The sequence below is a fragment of the Puma concolor genome, chromosome A3 (assembly GCF_028749965.1).
Source record: "Puma concolor isolate L17-30 chromosome A3, mPumCon1.1.hap2, whole genome shotgun sequence".
Taxonomy (NCBI): Eukaryota; Metazoa; Chordata; class Mammalia; order Carnivora; family Felidae; genus Puma; species Puma concolor.
In genome coordinates, this window is record NC_141669.1 from 140,846,180 (window position 1) to 140,861,320 (window position 15,141).

At 64.0% G+C, this 15,141-nt stretch overlaps 3 protein-coding genes across 8 annotated transcripts in view; 2 read left to right on the top strand and 1 right to left on the bottom strand.

Moving 5' to 3' along the window:
* The first annotated feature begins 26 nt into the window (after window positions 1-26).
* On the top strand, window positions 27-3,023 carry LIME1 (Lck interacting transmembrane adaptor 1). Of its 3 annotated transcripts, none has more exons than XM_086702735.1 (5): window positions 27-575; window positions 1,468-1,586; window positions 1,737-1,794; window positions 2,077-2,417; window positions 2,500-3,023. In XM_086702735.1, the coding sequence occupies exons 1-5, from the start codon at window positions 440-442 to the stop codon at window positions 2,734-2,736; spliced, it is 891 nt and encodes a 296-aa protein (XP_086558861.1). In that variant the 5' UTR covers window positions 27-439; the 3' UTR covers window positions 2,737-3,023. The 3 variants fall into 3 exon arrangements, with proteins under 3 accessions (XP_086558861.1, XP_086558860.1, XP_086558862.1); XM_086702734.1 differs by lacking the exon at window positions 1,737-1,794 and adding an exon at window positions 1,865-1,952; XM_086702736.1 differs by lacking the exons at window positions 1,468-1,586; window positions 1,737-1,794.
* Window positions 3,024-3,716: 693 nt separating this feature from the next.
* SLC2A4RG (SLC2A4 regulator) lies at window positions 3,717-7,818 on the top strand. 2 transcript variants are annotated; one of them, XM_086702751.1, is made up of 8 exons: window positions 3,717-3,972; window positions 4,296-4,456; window positions 5,375-5,484; window positions 5,915-6,093; window positions 6,166-6,266; window positions 6,359-6,626; window positions 6,711-6,802; window positions 6,889-7,818. In XM_086702751.1, exons 1-8 carry the CDS (start codon window positions 3,862-3,864, stop codon window positions 6,998-7,000), a joined length of 1,134 nt encoding a protein of 377 aa, XP_086558877.1. In that variant the 5' UTR covers window positions 3,717-3,861; the 3' UTR covers window positions 7,001-7,818. The 2 variants fall into 2 exon arrangements, with proteins under 2 accessions (XP_086558877.1, XP_086558878.1); XM_086702752.1 differs by having other exon boundaries at window positions 3,719-3,972; window positions 6,362-6,626.
* A 174-nt stretch (window positions 7,819-7,992) lies between these two features.
* The window catches only part of ZBTB46 (zinc finger and BTB domain containing 46), a 63,365-nt gene continuing 56,216 nt past the window's right edge, over window positions 7,993-15,141 (bottom strand). For all 3 annotated transcript variants that reach the window (XM_086702748.1, XM_086702750.1, XM_086702749.1), the window contains 2 exons: window positions 14,298-14,473; window positions 7,993-11,552 (listed from right to left, as the gene is read on the bottom strand). In XM_086702748.1, coding sequence (XP_086558874.1) covers window positions 11,181-11,552; window positions 14,298-14,473 — 548 coding nt within the window. In that variant the 3' untranslated portion in view covers window positions 7,993-11,180. The remainder of the gene's footprint in view (window positions 11,553-14,297; window positions 14,474-15,141) is intronic.

A 15,141-nucleotide genomic window follows, 5' to 3' on the forward strand; every position in this document is an offset into this window, starting at 1 on the left:
CTGGCATTCTCGTCGTTCTCTGGGATGGGGTTCTGCCAGCTGGTCTGAGGGGGGTCAGAGTGCCCCCCCGTTGCCCGACACCCACTAATGTGTGGGGCCTGAGGCCACAGCATCAAGGAGAAGGTTGCGGCTGGTGAGGGGCCCTTGGGAGGCACTGCTAATGAAGCAGAAGGCTCTGGCGGGGTGGGTTGGAAGTCTGAGAGGCAGCGTTCAGCCCAGGGCTTGGTGGCCACGAGACCGCCCAGTTCCCGTGCTGTGCCTGTCACCTCACCAGCGCAGGCCCACCTCCTCGTGGGTGGAGACCACGTGAGTTAGGCTGCTGGAGCAGGTGCTGGCTTGCTGCACGCACCCACCAAGTAGTGTCTAGATCCCACACGGGGGCTACGGCAGGAGCAGCGGCAGCAGAGGGTTGAGCGGCTGCGTGTCGAGATGTGGGGAGATGTGGGGAGATGTGCTGGCAGGAAGTGGGGTGGGGAGCTCCGCTGAGGTCTGCACAAGGGCACCTCTGAAGGTGCCCAAGCCACTGGGCCTGCTCCAGCCGGGGCCGAGGAGGAGCTACCGTGCGCAGGGCCTTGGTAAGTGCCTGTTCCCGGCCTCTAGCCCGACTGGGACCCCGGACCCCTTGGTGGCCTCCTGGGGGCAGCTGAGGGCTGGGGTCTGGGAGGACTAGGCCCTACCAGGTTGGGGCCCTGGGGCCAGGTTAGCCAGCCTGGACCCTCTTGCGAGGTGAGCCCACTCCCTGGGTCTGGGCAGACTGGTCCCCATCTCCAGAGACACCCCACCCCCTGTCTCTGTGCTACGAAGGGTTGTGCTGACTGCGGGATAGAGCTGCACCCCAGCAGCTCTAGGATCCCAGGAAGCAGACAGATCCGATGACCGGGACAGTCGGAAGGGAGAGAGAGAGCCAAGGGAGAAATGGGGTGGGGTTGGTCAGGGGCCAAAGCAACTTCCCCCTGCCTGCTGCCCCCTCCCCTGCCTTTCCAGCCTTTCAGGGGGCCAAGCTCTGCAGTAGATGGCTAGGGGGGCATCCCCTGCGTCTGTGGCCTGTGCCTTGGAGGGCCAAAGGTGTGACCTCAGGGCCTCCCCGGGTCCCAGGCTTAGCCTACGGTGAGCAGAGCAGGCCCTTGGCTTGGTCGCAGCTCCCCCGCCCCTCCTCACTGGCCATGTTCAGCTACCACTTGGGTCATCCACACCGACTTAGGTACTCGTGAGGCCGAGCAGAGCACACCTCCTCGCATGTCACCAGGGCCCCCCAGCCAGAGTTAGGAAGGTGGCTGCTGGGGCTCCGTCCTCCATGCTTCTGCAGGAAGGAGGGGCTGTGGAGTCTTGGGGTTTCCTGTGTGCTGAGTCAGAGCACCCAAGGGGGAGGGGACTGCCCAGCAGCTTGAGGTGCAAAAGTAGGTAGGGCTCCCAGGTATGTGCCCGTTCCGTCAGTCAGCCCCCAGCATCCCTGTCTTCTTGCCCCAGGCCTAGCTGTGGCTTCACAGGATGGGGCCACAGGTGCCCTCGGCCCCTCCTGTCCTCTGGGTCCTAGGGTGCCTTGCCTTGTTCCTCTGGCTGTGGACACTGTGCACAGCCTGCCACAGGTATGTTCATCCCTGGCCCGGGTTTGGTGTGGGGTAGGGCTCCAGGCGGGTCTGGCTCTGCACGAGCCTCCCTACTAGACCCTGGGCCAGAGGCTGGCACCTCAGTCCCCAGTCTCTGCCTCCCTGGCCTGATGAGCCCCTTGCCCCTAGGAAGCGGGTGCAGAGGTCGCGGGCCGGGCCCCAGGGCTGTGTGATGCCAGTGGAAGTGGTGAGTGCCGGGTTGTCCCCGGGGCCAGGGTGGGGCCAACACAGGACCCACCAGCCTTCCTTGTCCCCAGTCACTGCTGAGACAACACCGCCTCTGCTCCCTCAGCAAGTCAGACACCAGACTGCATGAGCTGCACCGGGGCCCAAAAAGCTGCAGGGGTGAGCCAAGCCGGGAGAGGCGGACAGGGCTGCGGGGGGGTGGGGCTTGCATCCTTAGGCTGCTCCCAGGCTACCCAAACAGCTCCCCATCCCCAAGTGACCTCAGTCTTGACCCCAACCCTAGCCCCTCGACCTGCCAGCGTGGATATCCTGCACCCGCGATGGCTGGAAGTGCCCAGAGGCACCAGCAGACCTCTGACAGCCTTCTCACACCGAGAACTGCCCCGGGCGACGCCTGCTGCCACCTTGCCCTCCATCTGTCCCGAGGCCACCTATTCCAATGTGGGGCTGGCTGCCCGCCCTGTGGTGTGGGCAGGGGCACGGCTGACCAGCAGCCATGCCAGGCCCGGGCCTGAGGCCGGACCCGGGGTGGCTGAGTATGCCTGTATCCAGAAGCTCGAGGGAACAGATCAAGGCCCCCAAAGCCTCAGGCAGTGGAAGGCCGAGGTGACCCCAGCTGTTCAGGTAAAGTAGAGTGGACGGGGTAGGGTGGGTGGGGAGTGCTTGGTGATGTTGACCCTTCCCTGAGTGGGCTTCCTCTCTCCAGGTGGACATCCTGTACTCCAGGGTTAAGAAGCCTAAAAAGAGGGACCTAGGACCTGCCACAGATCAGCTGGACCCCAAGGGCAGAGGAGAAATTCCGGCTCTGGGAAGTGACCAGGCCTACGAGACCCTCCCACTCAGGGGCCTAGGCATGGATGATGGCCTCCCAGACAATGTGTACGAGACTATCCAGGAGATGGGGGCCCCTGAGCACCGGGAGCCCTCTGGCTGTAGCTATTAGCATAAGAAAAGAGGACAGAGGCAGGGCATGGGGGCTCCCTGCTTCCCCAGTTTCAGCCCCGAGAGGGGCATCCAACCCCCATCTGCCTTGAACAACCAAGTATAGACGGTCCTCCTTCCAAAGTAGTGCCCAACGCCTATTCCCTGCCCCTCCCCCCCACAGCTGGCAGCGCAAAGTCCAGATGTCAAGGCTTCCAGCCTGTGAGGTCCCTGGGGGTCCTGGCCCCCATGGCCTCTTGGCCTTTCGCAAGATCTTAATAAATACCCAGCACAGGAAGGATGAATACAGCCGTTCCTCGCAGTCTGCTCTTCTTGAAGACCCGGGAAGGTTGTCGGGGATTGTCTAGAAGGACCCTCCTGCCTGGGGTGCCTGGGCACTGTCACCTGAAGCTGTGCTTGGCTGGTCAGTTTCAGAAGACGGTGCGGTGAAGGGAGGCAAACCCCAGGAGTGGTGGTCCCCAAGCTCATTTGGTCTCAGCGGGGGTTGCAGCCGGCCCTCAAGCTAGCCGCCCCAGGGTGGGACTTGGACCCTGAACACTAGAGAGGGCCTCGCCACGCAGCCCCTGGTGTTACATAAGGTGTGGGGGTAGGTGGGCAGTCGTGCGTTAAAGAATAACCTGGTCCCGGGAAGCCCGCCAAGGAGACGCGGCCCCTTCCCCGGATCTGGCAACTCCGCGCGCGGGCACACCCGCGAGTAAGCCGGCCCTCCCCGGCGGCGGGGTCCCGCTGGCACCGGGAGCTCCGCAGGGGCGAGGGGCCGGCGGGGGCTCGAGGTGCCGCGCGAGCCGGGCCCTTTCCCCAGGCCGCGCGGGAGCGGCCGGCTCGGGGGCCGGGCCTCGGAGCACAAGCCAATCGGAGCGCGGCTGGCCCCGGCCGCCGGCCGCCTCGGAATGTTGATACAGCGCGAGAGCCAATGGGCGTGCGCCGGGGGCGGGGCCGCGGGGCGGGGCGCGCGAGCCGCGCGAAGGGGGCGTGGCCGGCCGGCAGCCTCCCGGCCGCGCGGCGCGGGCGGCGGCCGATTGAGGGCGGGGGTCGGCGGCCCGGCCAGCCCGGCCCGGCCCGGCCCGGGGCCGTGTCCTGAGCGTCCGCCCTCGCCGCTGCAGCCTCGGCACCCGGCCGGCCGGCCATGGAGGCCGAGCGCTCTCCGGTGCCCGTTCCGGGTTGCGGGCGCCCCCCGCCCCGTGCCGCCGGCCGGGACCCCGCGGCCTCGCCCATGTCGGTGCCCGCGCCGCCGCAGGTACCGGGCGCCGGAGGGCGGGGCGCCGACAAAACTCCCTCGCTGCAAAGATGGCGTCGGGGCCGCACAAACTTTGGGCCCCCGGGGGCGGGGCGGCGGGGGCGGCCGCGTAGGTCCTCGCGTGTCCGCGGGCCTGGCAGTGCGGGGCTGCCCGGGAGCTCTTCCCGCCGCGCCGGGCCGGGGGCGGGGCCGGGGGCGGGGCCGCGCTGTTCCCACCGGCCGCGGCCGGTTTGGGGGGCGGGTGCGGAGCGGATCCGGGGTGGGGGCTGGGAAACACCGCCCCGCGCGAGCCACCGCCCCCGCTGAGCCTGCCCCTTCCGCAGGGCCCTGCCGTGGGCGGCGGCTTTGCGGGCTTGGAGTTCGCGCTGCCTCAGGAGCCAGAGCCGCGGGCGGCGGACCTGGGGGTCCCGGGGACGTGGGCGGGGGCGGGAGGAGCGGCGGGGCCCCCGACGCCGTCGGCGCACATCCCGGTGCCAGCGCAGAGGTGAGCCAGGGTCCCGCGCGCCAGGCCGAGGTGGGCGTGCGCACACGGGCGCTGGCGTGTGCAGGGGTGGTGGGTGGGGCGCGGGCACGTGCCATTTTGAACCCCACCCTGCGGTGGGGCTCTTGGTGGAGGACAGGTCTGGGCCCAGATCTGGACTTTGTGTCCCCCTCCCTAGCTCTCCAGCGCTGGAGGAGTTGAGCACAAGTTAGCAATATAGCGCTCCTTGTGCCCCCCAAGCCCTGGGGCCAGAGCGCAGGGCTGGGAGGGGGCCCCTGTCAATCTGTGCAGTAGAGGCTGCCAGGCTGGCGTGAGGTTGACGGTGCAGGAATCCCAGGGCTTCTGACTGCCGGCTCCTGCCCTGCCTGAAACCCTCCTGGGTGCCCCACACCCGGGGCTGGCTTCTCAGGTAGAGGCGGGCTCTGGCCTGGCCTGTTGGGGCCTGGGGACTCTCTGCTTGCGCTTGGAGCCCAGTCTGCCCTAGCTGCTGCCGACTGCTGGCTGCTCCCTCCCCTCCAGGCCTGGCATGGGCCCGCAGCTGCTGTTGCACAACGCTGGTTAATGTGTGATTTGGGGGAGGAGGGCTGGGTTTGGCCTGGCCTGGTTGAGGGGAGGCGGCGCTCAGACCCCTGTCCGGCTCCAGGCCCTGAAGAAGTCACTGTGGAACAAAGCCCAGGCTGCAGAGAACTCAGACTTTGGGGAGACCCCAGCCCAGGCCATGTTCCCAGAGGTTCCTGGAGATCTGGGGCTCTGTAACCTGAGCTGGGGGGTGGAGATGGGCCTCCGGCCCAGTGCCTGGAGGGAGGGAGCGGGCGCCTGATCGCGCGCTTGTGCACGCACACGTGTGCATGCACGCACGCGTGCGCAGGGCCAGGAGAGGTGCCTGAAGTATTTGCTGGATGCCACCCGCGTCTCTTCCAGAGACCCCCCAGGAAAATCCCGGCTGGACGAGGTCATGGCTGCGGCAGCCCTCACCAGTCTGTCCACCAGCACCCTCCTTCTGGGGGCCCCAGCTGCAGCCTGTAGCCCAGGTGAGACTTGGACACCCGGCCTGGGTAGGGAGGCAGGACCACTGTCTTTCCAGGACACCGTAGTTGCCTCCCCCTTGGGGCAAGCAGTTGCCCTTTGCCTGGAAGACCACTTTGTGAATAGATCTCTCCAGGCCTGAAATAGACCTCAGGATCCCCAGTGCCTCTCACTGAGGCCAAAGCCAGTGTCACAGGTGTGCGGGCCTCTCTGATCCGTTTCCACCTGGCGGGCTGGGCATCCCCACACAGGATGTCTCTGCTTATCCTTCCCTGTGCTGCGCCAGCTTCTCCTGGCCACCGCCTTCCCACCAAGCTCACCAGTGAACAGGCAAACAGGTGGAGGCCCAGAGTTAAGGGCCCTGTGGCGGCGGGTTCTGTGGAGCAGGCTGAGCCCGCTAAAAGCCCTAACACGGGTGCTGGTGTGTCCCCACAGAGCCTGGCTTGGAGCCCTGGAAGGAGGCCCTGGTGCGGCCACTGGGCAGCTGCAGCAGCAGCGGAGACTGGGGCTGGGACCTGGCCAGTGACCGGTCCTCTCCGTCTATCCCTTCACCCCCACTGCCCTCCGAGGCAGCCCATTTCCTATTCGGGGAACCTGCCCCAAAGAAGAGAAAGGTGAGCCTGAGGCAGCCCTCAGGGCAGGGTGGACGTGGTGGCCACGCCTGACCACCAGCCCCTGTCGCCCAGAGCTCCGTGCGGGTCCTGTTCCAGTGTCTGTGGAAGCGGTGTGGGAAAGTGCTGAGCACGGCCTCCGGGATGCAGAGACACATCCGCCTGGTGCACCTGGGGTGCGATGGGGCTGGCCGGTGGGGGCGGGGCAGCCCCCAGTAGCAAAGTGCTTCAGCTTCCCACCCCCCGCCCCCTCCGGCCGTGTCCCCAGCAGGCGGCAGGCAGAGCCTGAGCAGAGCGACGGGGAGGAGGACTTCTACTACACAGAGTTGGACGTTGGCATGGATGTGCTGACAGACGGGCTGTCCAGCCTGTCTCCAGCGTCCCCCGCGGCCTCCGTGCCCCCCGCCTCCCCCCGCCTGGAGCTGCCAGAGCCTCGGACCCTGTCCAGCCTGCTGCACCCGCTGGCCCTGCCCCCAGTTCCGGTGCTGAGCCCCGTGGCACCCCGCGAGGCGCGCCGAGGTGACGACGCCTACCAGGTGGGTGAGGCCACAGGCAGCAGCTCGGGGTGAGTCTCGGGGTGCTCGGGACGGGGGAGAGGACACGCCTGTGTCTCCTCTCAGGGCTGCCTGGCCCCCACCCGCCCGGAGCCACAGCCGACCACCGTCAGGACCTGTGTGCCGACCCTGCCCTCCAGACTCGGCGCCAGCCCAAGGTGCGTGCGTGTGGAGGGGCCAGGGCAGGCCTCGGGCGGAGGCTCCCAGCCCCGCATCAGCCCCCGTCTCCTCTGCGTCCCCCCAGGAAGCCCCGAGGTGATGCCAAGAAGTGCCGGAAGGTGTATGGCATGGATCACAGGCACCTGTGGTGCACAGCCTGCCGCTGGAAGAAGGCGTGCCAGCGCTTCCTGGACTGAGCCCCCCACCCCGCCCCCCCCGCCCCCCACCCCCATGCCAGCGCTCCCTGGACTGAGCCCCCCCATCCCGCCCCCTGCCCCCCGCCCCCATGCCAGCGCTCCCTGGACTGAGCCCCCCCATCCCGCCCCCTGCCCCCCGCCTCCATGCCAATGCTCCCTGGACTGAGGGTCCCCCATCCCGCCCCCCCATGCCAGCACTCCCTGGACTGAGCCCCCCCATGGCCCCTGCACCCCCCCACCTCTCTGTGCCCGCGCTCCCTGGACTGAGGCCCTCCCTGCCCCCACCCCCACCCGCACTTCCTGGACTGAGCCCCCCACCCACCCCCATGCCCCACACCGTGCTGCTGCCTGCTCTCCAGGACTTTTTAAAGGAAAAAATAAGCTACCCCCGACTCCCCAGCCTGGGGCTTCTCCCAGCTGCAGGGTCTACTTTTTAACAGTGGGGGAAGTTGGTGACCCTGGACCCCCAGAGGTTGGGGGGGAGGGGTTCTTGCCACTCAAAGTGCCTCTGAAGAAACCAGCCTTTTGCACTAAAGCCAACCTCACGGCCGTCCCCCTGGCCCGGGGTCCCTGGGGGTGGCTGCCCTCCCTGCCCGTCAGCCCGTGGACTTGTCAGGGCGCTGAGGCCGAACTGCAGGGCCGCGTGGGGGGCCAGTCTGTGATGCGCCCTGAGGGGAGGGGCCTCCTGCCTGCACTTAACCTGATGGTTCCAGGGCCCGGGGGCTGACCTTTGTCTCCTGTTTGTGAAGCTCAGGTGTCTCGAGTCTGGGCCCTACCAGGCGAGGAGAAAAATTAAAGATTTGGGGTTTTTCCAGAAACTGTGTCTGCCTCCTGGGGGAAGGATGCGGAACCGGGACCCTGCCACAGGCAGGGGTGGGGGGCCAGCCGCAGACCACCAAGGGCTGGGGGGCAGGGGCAGTCACTCTGGCCACCTCCACCCAGGCTGAGGCCAGAGGAGGGGACACCGTGAAACACTCATGAGGCGTCTGCTTGAGCAGCAATTTCCCAGTTTATTGAAAGTGGAAGCTTTGCAAGAATGTCTAAGCTAACCCCGTCACAGAAAGGAACCCACAGGCAGGCCCGGAGCTCGCCGAGGCGGACAAGAATCGCAAGACCACTAGAGAGGGTGCGCTGTCCGCCTGCCCTGTGGCCGCAGACGGTAGCAGCTGGACCCGTTACCAAAGTCTCTGCCCCCCAGAGTATGAAACACGTCTCCGATACAAACACAGGTTTATGATGATTAATATAGAGTTGATAGAATATAGATCATCCCCAAGGGGGAAAAAAAACCACAACAGTTTTTCAAACACTGCCCTTTTTTGTCTGTTTTGTTTTTGTTGACAGGTTGAAAGCATGTTGAAAAAATAAATATTTAAGAAAAGCACACACAGCACCCTCACTACAAGTAGTTCTGAAAGGGCCACGTACAAAACACGATATAGAAGCTAAAAAATAAAAACCACCATGAAGTATGGCTTTCTTAAGCGTCGCACACGTCACAGGATGAGCGAAAATAAGATTCTCTTTCATAATATTGCAAAAAGTTCCAGTTTTTGCATTTTCTCAGAGTTTTCTTTTTTAAAAAGGAAGATGTGCAAAGTTGGAAGCAGCAGCTGTGTGTCTCGAGTCGAGGTCCCTATGGCGTCCTGGCAGTGTTCTGACTGCTCCCCACAACCCAGAGTCCAAATGTACAACCTGGTCGGGATCCAGAGCTTGATACAAAAGTCATACGGGTTCCCTGCCCACCCCCACCCCAAAGAACTCCCCACTCAACGGACTGCATTTTCCACTTTGGTGTTGCAAACACCAAAACACACACAAGACACAAACAGAAAAGTACAAAACGTGAAATGTAATCTACACATTTTTTCCTCTTCATAAAAAAATATTTATTAGTTTAAACATCGATTTAAAAAAAAATCAGTCACGTAAAAAAACCCTTCATTACACGTCTCTTCCCTCCACGCCTCCTGAGAGGTGACCGGTTCATCCCCGACGGCGGACAACTGCGTAGAGCTGAGGCTGCCACGCAGCAAACGCCTGGGGAGCTCGGGCAGAGCGGGGCCCTCGGTCGTCCGGTACAGTATTGGTTTTAAGGAAGAAGATGCCCCGTGGCACTGACAGCGAGCCCCCCAAAAGGCCAGCAAGGGCGGTCCAGAGCAGGGAGCGAGCGGGTCAGAAAGAGCGAGGTGTCCTGAGTGCGGAGGCACAGGTGGCCCGGGGTGTGGGCAGGACGGCCCGAGCGGGAAGGGGGGGTGGGGGCCGGTAAGAAACCCAGAGACACTGTTGGTAGCAAAGGTCTGGTTTCCAAATACATTTGTAAGAAAATCAGTCTGTGTAGAAAAGGGATCATAAAGTCAGGGAGGTACGCGGTTGGTTCTGAGGGCTCCGTGAGGGCTGCAGCCCGGGCCTCACCGGTGAGAGGCAGGAAGGGAAGTGTGTCCCAGAGCCCCTGCGCTGGCCTTGCCCACCGTGGGCGGATGGGCAAGCAGGGCCAGAGAGGGCTCGGTCACCGCGCGGTCACCACGCGGGACAGGAGTGCAGGAGGCCGGATGACAGCTCTGTGCAGGCCCTCTAACTGATGGATACTCGGCTGACTGTATTTAAGACAAACGCAGAAGTTGTGACCCCCCCTCCCCCCCGCAGGGCTTCCGGCCAGCCCTGGTCCCCAGCACCCCCAACAGCAGCCTGGGCCCAACGTGCTCCCGGCCACCATTGGAACCGAAGTTAGGGTCTTGTGGCATTTTCCTTTTCCACCTAGAAAGAACATATGCGACACAACGAAAAACCTCGTAAAAGCTTAGAGTCTGTGGAAAAGAGAAAATAAAACCACCGTCCGCAACGGGGGCTCCAGCTGAGCACCCGGGGGAGTCTTTGCGTGGCCTGAGTCTTGCCCAAGCCCGAGCCACGTGGGTGCGAGACGGAATGTCTTAGTGGTGAAGTGTCGTCAGGAACAGCTTTAGCGAGGGAGAAGACAGACCAGTGTGCGTCCTGCGGCCCGGGGGAGGCTCCTCACAGCCAGGCCTGGCTTTCCACCCAGAAAATTAATAAAGAGGCGGGAGCGCATCTAAAGGGACGACGAGAGGACGAGAAAGACAACTCTGTTTCGTCAGGCGAGAAAATAATGCCAAACCAAGTATTTTTACGTAACTACCTCAGGACGGCTCTGACTACTTGAAAAGTTTGGTTACCCACGCGGGGACGTGCGAGCAGCACACGGCAGCCAGGAACACCGCCTCCAGTGTTAGCAGCAACAAGGCAAGGGCACTCAGGAGGGTCAGGAGGACTGGCCCAGGCAGGGAGGACGGCGGAGCCCAGGGGATGAGGCCGCCCCCGGGCTCCCCAAGGAAGTGCACGCAGAACAAAGAGCCCAGGCCCCCCAAAAGGACCCAAGTGGCCAGGCGCGGGGAGCGCTGAGCCCTGCACCAGAGGAGCGTGGCACATCGGTGGCCCATCGGTCCCCACCTGGCTGCCTCTGCCGGAAGATAGCACCTGGGGGTCCCCGGCCCCAGTGGGGGGCTTCTGCAGCTGTTTTATGTTAAGCACCAAAGCCCAGAGGCGGGAGGGCCACGGGCTTTCTGTACACCCGACCTGGGCTCCGCCGGCGGCCCCAACAGCGGCAAGAGACTGCGGCGGTGGCCGCAGGCAGTGACCGGGCTGCTGAGAAGAGGGGAGCAGAGCAGGGGGCAGGGGGAGACTCCACGCTGGACATCGGGCGTGTGCAAAACCTCCCTTAACGTCTCTTGGGCCTGTGGCCTCGGGGACCACGCTCACAACCGGGACCAGTGCTGACCTCGACCTGGCCATCGGGCTACGGTGTATCCCGAGGCCAGACTGGCCACACGGGCTCCCTCGACACCCTATCTACATGTACCTGCTGGGGATCATCTATTTGTCCCCACAGACATGTCGGACTGTGTGCTCTCCTGGGCTCAACCCCACCCCGTGTCCCCCAACATGCTGTTCGGTTCCAGAGCCCTTACTTCCTGGGGTCATGCCTGCCTGTGAGCCTCAGGGTGGTGTGTGTGTGTGTGTGTCTGGGGGGCGGGAACAGAATAATGGGGGAGGAAGGGGGTCAGCATGGCCTGGCCGCAGGCAGGACACACACACACACACACACACACACACACACACACACACACGCACACACAGGAGGTGCCGCACCACCCCAGCCTGGCGCCTAGGAGATCCAGAAGTCCTTGTCCGGTGCCCCTGGGGGGCTGCCAGGACCCCGCGGAGAGTCCTCGTCCCCCTTCTCGGCCGCCAGCAGCGCGTCCTCGTGGGTCAGGCCCACCTCGTCCTCGTCCTCACACAGCTCCTCCTCGCCCTCCCCCCGCGGGTCGTCGGGATCTTCCAGGTAGGGCCCGTCGCCAGGGAACAGCTCGGGGGAGCCCTCAGTGCCACCGCCGTCCAGGGGACCGGCCACACCGCGGCCTGCACAGTCGGCACAGACACCGTGGCGCCGGGAGCCGTGCTTGATGCCCACGCTGGCGGCTGACATGAACACCCGACTGCACAACTTGCACACGTACTTCTTGTCCTTGCTGTGGACCTGTGGAGGGACGGGGGGTCAGTGCGGGGGGGGGGGGGGCAGGGGGGATGGGCAGTCAGTGCAGGAGGGCGGAGAATGCAATTTTAATTCTTCATATTTTTCTGAATTCTCCAGTGTTCTAGAGCAATCGAGTAAATACTGTTACTGCAATAAATACACCACCAGTGGCATGATGGTGGAAGAGGGTTTGCCAAGCTGTGTCCTTCCTTCGCACTCGGAGCGCCCCCTGACTGATGGGTCACTGTCCTGGGGGCTGCACCCTCTGAAGGGACCCCTTCACGAGTCCCGGGCTAAGGGCCCCTCCACCCCCCAACTCAGTGGCACCACAGACTGACATGAACAGTCCACCTTCCCCGTCAAACCCGCCCACAAATCCCAGCCATGAAGACCACTGTGTCCCGAGGCACGGGCAAAGCTGGGCCCACACGTTCTGATTCTAGAAATGGAGCATGAAACGACTTGGTCCCCAGGGCCCTCCTGCACCTTCTCTGTTGTGTCTTAAACCCAGGCTTCCTCGACACTCTCACAACAGAAACTGTGTTCTGAGAGCAGGCTGGGCAGTGGGGGGGGGGGGGGGGGGGGCAGTGCCCACTGAGGCCCCTCAAAACCTGGGGCTCCCACGCGGGAAACTGAGGGGCTGTGCCAGGACACCCAGGAGCGACAAAGGCGTCTCAGGGAGCCACTCGGCCAGCACCAGATGGCCCGGCACCTGTCCTAACAAACAAACGGAAACAAGGGAAAGAGAGAGGATGCGGGCACCATGGCAACCCGTGGCTCCCGGCTGGTGGCAAGCAGCTCCTGAGACCTCACCGTCCAGACCACCCCTGGCCAGCTTGCCGCCAGCCCCTCTGTCTGCTGAGCGGGCACCGGCGTCTGCACAGAAGGGCCGCTGCGGGACAAGGTGGCATAGGGCGTCCCTACTGCCACCTGCTGTCAGCAGGGGTTCAGCCTCCTTGGGGTCGGGGGCCCTCGGCAAATTAAAGGGGAAGATACAGATTCTCTCCTCAGAAAAAAGCAAGCCCAAAACATTGGTAGGTACGTTTTCAGGGATTTATGACCCTCCCTGAAGCCCAAACACAAACCCAGGATGGAAACCTGGCCCATCCAAGGTAGTAGCCACACTGAGCCTCAAATGGGATTGATGCTTCCTAAAGCAATGACATGGTTTTGCTAAAGAAAAGATGGAGTAACCTGGTAGCGACAACCCTCCAGCACTTCGCGTGACGAGACACTACTCATCCCTTGACCAGGAGCAGCGTGGGCAGCGGGGCGCATGTCCCCCTAAGTTGCTGTACACGGTCTGCTAACATGACCCCTGTGCTCTCAGGGTGGACTCTGGGAGATGAGCGAAACGAGCCACAGGGCAGTTCCGGGGCCCGTGCCGTCCAGCCAGCCTGCGGCTGCTGGCCCCGCAGACCTGCCCCTGGGTCCAGGACTGCCACTCTCCCGCTCTGCTCGACCCCATCTGGGGAGACACTGCAGGATGGGGTCATGGGCGACCCTCGGTCAGATGGGCTGGGTGCATCCACTCTCAGGACTGTCTCCCCTCCCGCTTTGCCGCCTGACCTCACGGGAGCTTCTCCAGGGTGTCCTCACCCCCTAATAAGTGCCCCCCACTGGGCTGGGAAGGATGCCCCTTGAAGGGGGCCAAACGGAGGATCCAGAGAGTAAATCTGGACGTGACCCCAAAGTGAGCCAGAGCCCCCCACTCACCCCACGGATGGACGTGCACAGCAAAAGACCCCGCTCATCCGTATGGCTCACCCCGCCAGCAGCCAGGCCTGAGACTCTCACCTTGCCACCTGCTGCCCTTGTGCTAGGGCACACCCAGGTCACCCTCACCACTGCCAACACAGTCCCCCCACACCTCCTGGGGGGGGGGGGGAGTCTGCTCCTGATGTCATCAGATCAGCATGCCGTAGGGCTCCAGCCAAGTCTGTGCACCTCGCAGGTGACTCTCAACACCTCTGAGACTCCCAAACTCGTGACGTCGCCCCAGCGCCCTCTCCCTGCGCCCCCATGGCACACGCTGGGGGCTCTGGGCACCTGACAACCCAGGGCGGCCTGGATCTACAGTCTCACGATCTAATGGCTGCAAGCTCCAGGTGGCCCCACCCTCAGCCCTGAACTCCACCGTGTCCAAGGAAGACTGGACACTGCGGGGAACCTTGTGGTCCACCCCGCCCCCACGGTTCATCACCCACAAGAGTCCCTTGCCCTGTGTCTTTTGGCGAATCTGCCTCCCTGTTTCAAGATGACCTTCTCCTATCACTTCCTGCCAAGCAAATCCATCAGTTCGGCATCTGCTCCCTGGCAACTGCCAGCTAAGGGTGCGCACAAGACAGGTAACCAAACGTCTTACAAGGCCACGGGGGGAGCAGAGGCTGGGTCTCACCACCACTCGGAGCCCAGGCACAGAGGAAGGGACCTCACGGTGGGACCCACGGGGCCAGGGGAGGTCCTGGCAGGGGGAGGAAGCACTTGCCAAGGCCAGGCTGAGGGCTGGGGCTGGGGGTGATGTGGCCCCTGCCCTCAGCACCCCGACCCTGGGTGGGGTTCAAGGTGGTGCCCCCCATCACTTGGGCACCCCACATCACCTTCCCGCACACCTCAGCCCCCCACAGTGTGCCCTGGCCAAACCCTTGCGGAACCAGGACCCCGCCCAGAACCCGGCCCAGCCCCCCACCCCCGGCCCCGCCCCGGATCCCGCCCCGGACCCCGCCCAGGACCCGCGCGCGCACTCACCAGCGTGTGCCGCTTCATGTGCTCGCGCCGGGTGAACTTCTTGCCGCAGATCTCGCAGGGGTAGGGCCGCTCGCCCGTGTGGGAGCGCATGTGCCGCTTGAGGATGCACTGGTGCATGGCCGAGAAGCTGCAGTACGGGCACTTGAACTTCTTCCTGATCACCGTGAACTCGTTGACTGAAAGACAGCAGACCAGCCGGTCAGCGTGCAGCCCACCGGCCCCAGCAAGGCCCTGGCCCCTGCAGACTGCCCCCAAGCACGCCCGGCGCCCGGCCCCTGCCAAGGGCTCTTCCAGGAGGTCTGGTGTCAGAGGTGCTGGGAGGGCCGGGGCCAAAGGTCAGAGGCCACTGCTTCCGCTTTTTTAAGAAAGAGACCTTCTCAGACACAGCCAGTATTATCTTACCCATCAGCATCCGGTACCCCGTGGTGTCCACATGCAGAATCGTAACAAAGACACAGGTATAAAGACAGGAAGCCAGAGGACGGCCCCCAGCCCGTAGTGCTGCTCACGGCCACAGGCGGACGGTGCCCAGCAGGCAGTCGGGCAGAGCCGCCCTGTCCAAACATCTGCAGGCCGGTGGCATTGCATTTTGTGCCCGGAGGAAAGGAGCCTGCCTGAGCAGCTAGTGGACAGAACCAAGGGAGATGCCTGGGCCAGCCCCAAATGTGCCACAGCGGCCGGGGGGGGGGGGGGGCTCCTCCCGCCCACCCTTATTTCCACACTTCAGAGAGTGACGCCATGGGCCCCACAGGGGTCACCCCTGTGGCCAGCTTGAGCACATGGCTGGGGCCACACTCCACGCCAGGATGTGGCCACACCCTCAGAATCATCTCGTTCCACATTC

Coding starts and splice junctions, on each gene's coding strand:
- LIME1 (XM_086702734.1), top strand. CDS start 440: ATGTGGGGAGATGTGCTGGCAGGAAGTGGGGTGGGGAGCTCCGCTGAG. Junction 1,587..1,864: donor CTGTGCACAGCCTGCCACAG/GTATGTTCATCC, acceptor CCTTGTCCCCAG/TCACTGCTGAGACAACACCG. Junction 2,418..2,499: donor AGGTGACCCCAGCTGTTCAG/GTAAAGTAGAGT, acceptor TCCTCTCTCCAG/GTGGACATCCTGTACTCCAG.
- SLC2A4RG (XM_086702751.1), top strand. CDS start 3,862: ATGGAGGCCGAGCGCTCTCCGGTGCCCGTTCCGGGTTGCGGGCGCCCC. Junction 4,457..5,374: donor ATCCCGGTGCCAGCGCAGAG/GTGAGCCAGGGT, acceptor CGTCTCTTCCAG/AGACCCCCCAGGAAAATCCC. Junction 6,094..6,165: donor CTGCCCCAAAGAAGAGAAAG/GTGAGCCTGAGG, acceptor CCTGTCGCCCAG/AGCTCCGTGCGGGTCCTGTT.